Source organism: Rhea americana, unplaced genomic scaffold (assembly GCF_003343005.1).
Source record: "Rhea americana isolate MKP2758 unplaced genomic scaffold, rheAme1 scaffold_81, whole genome shotgun sequence".
NCBI lineage: Eukaryota > Metazoa > Chordata > Aves > Rheiformes > Rheidae > Rhea > Rhea americana.
In genome coordinates this window covers 2196559-2203530 of record NW_028186990.1, presented here as the reverse complement: position 1 = coordinate 2203530, position 6972 = coordinate 2196559, and the positions used below count along the sequence as shown (strand labels likewise).

Genomic DNA, 6972 nt, shown 5'->3' with positions numbered 1-6972 from the left:
AGCACAATGTGTAAGAGTGAAGTAGAAGWGTGCTTTTTTTGCAATGAGAATACCTTCTTAGCCTTGTGGGTGAATCCACAGATAACTTCAGTCATGTTCTTTCTTTCATGAATGATGCATAGGTGTAAATCCTGCTCCTAAGATTTTCCCCCTCAGTAGTACCATGCCTAACACAAGAGGAATCCTCACCAGCTCTTCTTTCTTGAGGAGCTGTGCAGCTTATCGAGAGTTTAAACAGACCACCTGTTCTGTAGATCCTACTTGGTTTTGCTGCCTTACTTTCTTGGTTATCCTAACAATGACAGGTTGCTATTTAAAGTACTTGGATTGACTTAGCAACCCATCTACTCAGTCATTTCCATTTCCTGCTCTCCTCTTTGAAAGGTTTTGATTTAATGACAGCAATGACATGGTGCATCTAGATGATGGGACAAATTAATTTAGGTACTGCATTGATGAGCACAGCTGTTAATCACTAGAGAAGAAGTGCTAGCCTAAAAATGCATAGGCTGTTTCTAGACCATCTTGCCTCTGTGTTAATATGACAGACTCCAGTTTATTACTTTACTTTGAGCCAGACTTTGTGTTTGCGGTGAAGCTTTTCATGTGCTCCCTAGAGAGAATCTTCTAGTCGAATGTTTGATAAATGGCAACCAAGACTCTGTGGTTGCCCTACTTTTTGGGTGTTTCTGGCCTAGCCAGGTAAAAGCACTATTGCTCCCTGATAGTCCTGTCACCTTTCTAACAAGCCTGAGGAAAGAGTCCCATCCTGTGTGTTTGTGTGCTGGCCTTCTTACAGAGACTCCATTATCTTTTATTTTGGAAAATAGTTCCTTGCAATTTCATCTGGTGATCTGGTAAATCTATAAAAGTTTTGCATTTAAGCAATTAATCTTATGCTCAGACAGATTTGATGTCCAACATTGCTGTTTATGATACAGAGCCAATTACTGAGTCCTTTCTAAATAAATACCTTTGCTGGTCTCTAAAGTACTAAATTGTCAATGTTTGGTTCTTGTCACTAGTATATACACTGTTCTGTCCTGTTCCATCTGTTTTTACAGTTAAATGGGATTCAAGTCAGTTCATTAAGAGCATGTCACCTTATATTAATGCTGAAATACACTAGTGTTGTGGAAAATAAATGCTCCCAATAAATCTGYGGAATGTGAGTCTCTTCTGTATCATGAAAGCTGAACTTTGACTACTCTGGGAAGATGGGAGGAAGGTATGTGGGTCTAACACAGGGCACTACAAAAACCAAATATTTGTAAAAGCTCCTCATTTCTCTGCTGCAGTAAAAGAGCTCACCCTTTGCCAGGATCAGTGTCTGTACCTCTGTGCCTTCTGCTATAGTTACATGCAGTGTTAATCCCTCAAGCACAGCAAAGAACATAACACCTTGTTTAGCAGCTAGAGATACTTTCGCTGTTGACTGCTGCAGGACAAAAAGCAGAACCATGAATTCACTGTTTGCTAGATAATGAGCCTCCCAGGTCACCTAGAATAGCAGCTCGCTCATCCTTGGAGTATCTGCCCTTGTACGTACACTCCCTTACCTGTGGGCATGAGATGTTCTGCAGTAAGTTCATATCCTCTCACCATGCTGTGCTGTCTGTGTGTGCCTGTCTTATGAGAAACCTCATTCGTCTTGGCAGTCATGAATGTTCTTGTTTGTAAAGTGTGAACTATAAAATTTCTGTAAGTTGTCCCTCTTCCTTCCTGCACCCTGTTCCCCTGCCCTCCTTGCAATGTCTTGCAAGGCTGAAAGTGTTACCTGCTTTTGAGATTGCTGTGAGGAGGGGGATCATCTATGCTTTGCAGCCGTGAGGAGGGGGATCATCTATGCTTTGCAGCCATGGGGTACTGACTTTGAACAGATTTGCTGAGGAGCTCCTATACCCCTATCTTTCCCTTTTGCCACTCTTTTCTTCTGGAGTGGCTGATCACCTATGCCTTCCTTTAATGTCAAAGGGTCTTTAGTGACCTTGGAAAAAAGAGAAGCTGAGCTGTCACTGTTAATCTTGAGCACAAATACGCAGCCCTTGCCACATTAGTCATGCCTTTGTCACCTCTAGATCGGATTAGTGCAGTGCACGGTATGCGGGTCTACAGCCAAAGACACATGCAGAACAGTGTTGTCTACTTGTTTCAATGTCACAAAAGAGTATTTTCAAGAGAAGACAGCATTTATGAGGAAGGCCCTCGGTGAGGATCCTCAGCTGACTTCTTGCACTGGTTTGTCCAAAGCTGTTTTGCCTGTCAGACTGTGCTTTAAAGCTTACCTGCTGCTGTTATCTCTTTCCATAAGAGGGTAAATTGAAGGATTGAATGGCACTTGAGTTTAAGGCCTTTTGAGACCTGTGTGTGCTGGACACACACAAAAATCGCCCAAGCAATTTCTATTTGTTGTAATTGCATGGTTTTCTTGATTTTGTGTTTAGAGAGATGTCCTTAATGGCAGAGGCAGTAGTGTTTTCTCTCCCATCCTATTCACATGTGTATGATGCAGAAAAGTTCATTTTCCTAATTAGGACTAGTCAGTCGCTTGATTGAGTAAATAATAACAGGTCTTCCTATGTGGGTTAATTTCACTTATGGTACTTTTATGCTTAAAAAAAAAAAGTGAGGGGAACAAAAGGGATAGGAGGTTAGGCCAGATTAGTTTTAAAATAAGTTTAGTAGAGCACCAATATTGAACTCAGGTCATAGGAGGAAACTAAACTAGTATGAGTGAGCTTGTGTGCATGAACACATGCACACGAAGCAAAGATCATACTGGGAGTTCAGCACTAAGGTGGTAAAGACAGTCAGTCCTTGGTCCTGCTGTTTGCTGAAGTGGAATGCAAACTTTACTGCCTGTAACTGGGGATCAAAGATTTTTTTTTTTTTTTTTCTCCTAGTTATGCTCAGTGTGCTCATCAACTCTATTTCAGTTCTAAATGCCCTCAGGAGACCTTCAGTCTTTAATGCATCCCTCCTCCAAGCTATTCAGGAGGGCTCAAGCTATACTTCATGACAAGTTCCCCAATGAATGGTTTCCTCTATGTAACTGTAATTTCTTTGGGTACTTAATGGCACAATGGTTCTGTGCCAGTGAATGGAGTCTTAATCTATACAGTGAGACTTGATAGGAAGAGAAGGTTCAGCAAGCATATTGGTGTTCAGAGTCATAGCTGGTGGCTTTTCCAATGTGGTTGGTAAATGAGAGCAGTTGTGGGTTGTTTGGTTTGTTTAAATTCAGCTCTCCCTGATCATCCTTTACGTCCATCTGATCTTGCTTTGTATTTATAGCAGTGTGCTTGGTTTTAGGAAGATCTATCCTTCTGTGTTTGGGTTTCTACTGTTTTCCCATGCTGCTGAAATATTTTCATTTGGATTGGAGCTGAGGGGGTACAGTAGGTTTGTGTTTRTAGTTAGTGTTTGGAGGCTGAACTTAGGTAGGACCTCTCCTGCTGAAAAGGTTTTTTTGTTGGGAGTAGGAATCAAAACTGTTTGCTCTTCTGGGAATTTAGAACCTGCCAAAATCCATGTACTGAGATTATTCTTTGGGCTATAGAGCCAAATTACACAAGAAAAGTCTTCCTCTGTGTCTTTGCCAGATCCTCAGGCTAGTTTTAAGTGGTTTGCACTTTTGACTGGACTGTAATGTATTGCCTTGCCAGCTTCTGCAGAGGACCGCAGTTGTCCTTCTGCCTCTCTAGTGAGRCGATCCCAGAAAACTTGAGCTGAACACTGTTGTCTTCTGCTCTGCATAACTCCAAGTGCCTTGCCTTCAGTACAATACTCTTGATGCAATATTAGTCTTTTATGTATTACTATGTGCTGATCTAGCAAAGAAACAACCCTTCTGTGCTAACCATAGCACATTAACCATAGGTGGTAATGAGGTAATTTCTTCCTATTCAGTATTTGAATCTTTTTTTTTTTTTTTTTTTTTTTTTGAAAAGTAGGCTCTAGGGTTATTTGTATTGTTTGTCAGCAACTTGATGTATACCTGAATTTTGTTCGTGCCCAGTCTTCTGATGTGGGAAAGTAGGACACCATTGTCCCATGGCAGTTCTTAGAGAAAATTGAGGGTATGGCTAGCAGTTACTGTGGAAATCCAAGTGCTGGAAATGGACTAATTTTCAGTTTGGATCCTGAAGTTTTTTGGCTCCTTGGCTGTATGACTAACAGTGATCATTTTCTTTGACTAGATTATGGGAGTGAATGTAAAGTTGTCAGCAGCTGACTGTTGTAGTGGTAGTGTTTCACAGTGGCTAATGTTTCTCTGTTGGGCCAACATGTTCTGGGACTTCCATCAAAGATGAAGTGTGTGCTGGAAACAGGAGTGATTGTGGAAGTACAGTTGAACCAAACAATGTCTGTTGAAATCTTCTTTCTCTGAAATCATTTAGGAAGGCAGAGAAGCTCACCTGGGTTAGAAAAGCTATGATCCTTTTAAGGTGGAGGTGACTGTACTTGTTTTATGGAGAATAGCTTACCACTTTATGGCCCTCCAGCAAGAGGAAATTTAGAATTTCCTACTTTGAACCCTCCACTGATGTCAACAGAAAAGTTTTAAATATACTAAATTAGCAGTTTTCAGTGAGAGCGTATTCTAATTAATGTTGTTTGTGTCTTACATAGCATTTGGTCTTTTTAGTGGAGAGAACACTGTCCAATTGATCTGTAGCTAGTTCTCCACTTTTTTTTTCTCTCTACATTTGTCTTTCCATTGCTTTTGATATCTTTGCATTTCTTTACCTAACACATTACAAAATGAATAATGAAACACGGATTGGCCACACTAAAAATGGTATGTTTATAGGCTTTTGCTTCAGTGAGATGTTAATAGGATTGCTTTTCCCTGTTCTAGCTTTCTGCAGGGTGGGGTGGACAACCTGATTTTTTTTTTTTTTCTGTCAAAGTTTTCAGGTGAACAACACAGCCCAGTAATTCCTTTGTTAACTTTCTGCTCTCTTTTTTCCTTAATTCTTCTACTCAGCTTTCTGCAGAGGACGTGTTGTGAGAGTGCCGAAAGGTCCTCTTATTCGAGTTGTGGGCACGGAAGTGGTGATCCCTTGCAGTGTTAGTGACTATGATGGGCCCAGTGAACAGAACTTTGACTGGGAATTCTCCCGGGAGACTGACTTCATGCGGATTGTGAGTACATGGGATTCTACGTTCACCTCTGAGGAGTTTCAAAAACGTGTGGGCCGAGAGGATATCAAACTGAGACGGAGCAGCAATGATGCTGTGGAACTTGTGATTAGAAACATCCAGCCGACCGATCAAGGGAAATACAAATGCTCCACACCCAGCACTGATGCYACCGTTCAGGGAAATTATGATGCTGAGGTCCAAGTGAAAGGTATTTCTGAAGAGTGAGGTGTGCTCTAAATTTGTTCTTGACACTGATTTTCATGTACATCTCATGTTGAATTTCTGTTGCTCATAAGCATTCTGTTTTTCTTGTTACTGTTTAATTTTCTTAGTACCAAAATCCCAAATTAGGAAGTATGATAGCAACAGAGTGAGATGAAGTGATGGGAGGTTGTTACTCTAAATGCCACTGTACTTTTTTCTTTCTAGCAAATATGTAAATATAAATGGGAAAACTAAGCAGTGGGTTTTCTGAAGATGTCAGTGAATATTTAATCTCAGTAAGCCTCTGGGTAGAGAGGCTAACTTTAGGTACAAAACACAACCTGCCTTCTCTTTTTTATTTATAGTGTCATTTAGGTATCTCTCTCTATGAAGGAAGTAATCTTCCTTTTCCCCTGTAGCATGTTATTCCTGCAGTTTTGTTCTGGCTCTGCGCTCTCATTTAGGGTTCTTCAGTAGTAATTCAGGAGACTCTTATTACCATGAAAATCAAAATGGTTCTAAATGGGAACAGTCAGAATGATGTTACTTAGATGAGAAATTGAAGTGAGGGGAAGGGTGAATGAAGTTGAATGCTTRTCTTGACTTGTCTAAAGTGGGGCGCTTCCTTTAATGAATTTTTAGCTGAATTTTCTTGTTCCTGGAATGCTGCTGTATGGAAGAAGAAATGATTGTCTAGGTGATGATCTGTGATGTTTTAATACCTGCGAGCTGAACCAGTCAGCATAGGTGTTCCCTGCTCTCCTTGCTCCTGTTTTATGATACTTGTGTGTTTCTGTTTTCTTTTTTTTTTCTTTTCAAATAGTGATTTCTGATGGCTTAGTGGTGAGTGGGACAAAAGCCCGTTCCTCAACTTCTCTCAAGCTATCTGAGGGTGAATCCTTCAAGTTGCGCTGCTCAGCAGTCACCACCTCCTCAGAGCATACTCACCTGCATGTGACTTGGCAGATCAAAAGTGGAGCAACTTGGCGGGACATTCTCTCTTTGACGCATGAGGGCAAGTTCCAGCCTGGTCCTGGCTATGAAGAACGTTACCGTAATGGAGATATCCGTTTGGACACAGGAGCAAATGACACRTATCGATTATCTGTGTCCCAGGCCTTGCCAGTGGATGGAGGTGCCTACAGGTGTCTTGTGAGCGAGTGGGTGAGAGGGGCAGATAGCTCATGGCAGAAGATTCAGGAGAAGAGTGTGGAGATAGCGAGTGTGGCAATCCAACAAACTGGTGAGTATTACCAATGGCAGGCTGGCTGGGGTGTCAAAGTTTGTAGCTTACACCTGTGTTGTGTCCAGGCTGTGATATTTTGAGAGTAGAAATTGGGTAAGCTGAACCAAATGAGGATTCACAAACGGTAGTCTAATTCTCCTGGAAGGTGTCTGGAGTGTTTATCCTTGAATTAGTGACAAGTTCTTGTCATGATTTTGCAAGCTCTTATTTTGGGGGAAATGGGGATGATGATGTGGAAGAATTGACTGGAATGACTTAGATTCCTAGACGAAGATTTCTACCTCATGTTTAGATCACTTCTGATGACGTCTGGTTTCTGTATTTTGTAAACAGCATTGTATTTTCCTCTGAGCCTTCTAGACTTACCTCTCTGC

At 41.3% G+C, this 6972-nt stretch overlaps 1 protein-coding gene across 1 annotated transcript in view; it reads left to right on the top strand.

Annotated features, from left to right (window-relative positions):
- The first annotated feature begins 4764 nt into the window (after window positions 1–4764).
- The window catches only part of PTGFRN (prostaglandin F2 receptor inhibitor), a 42060-nt gene continuing 39852 nt past the window's right edge, over window positions 4765–6972 (top strand). The window contains exons 1-3 of the mRNA XM_085323050.1: window positions 4765–4801; window positions 4991–5356; window positions 6176–6595. Of these exons, the coding sequence (XP_085179176.1) occupies window positions 4765–4801; window positions 4991–5356; window positions 6176–6595 (823 nt within the window). The remainder of the gene's footprint in view (window positions 4802–4990; window positions 5357–6175; window positions 6596–6972) is intronic.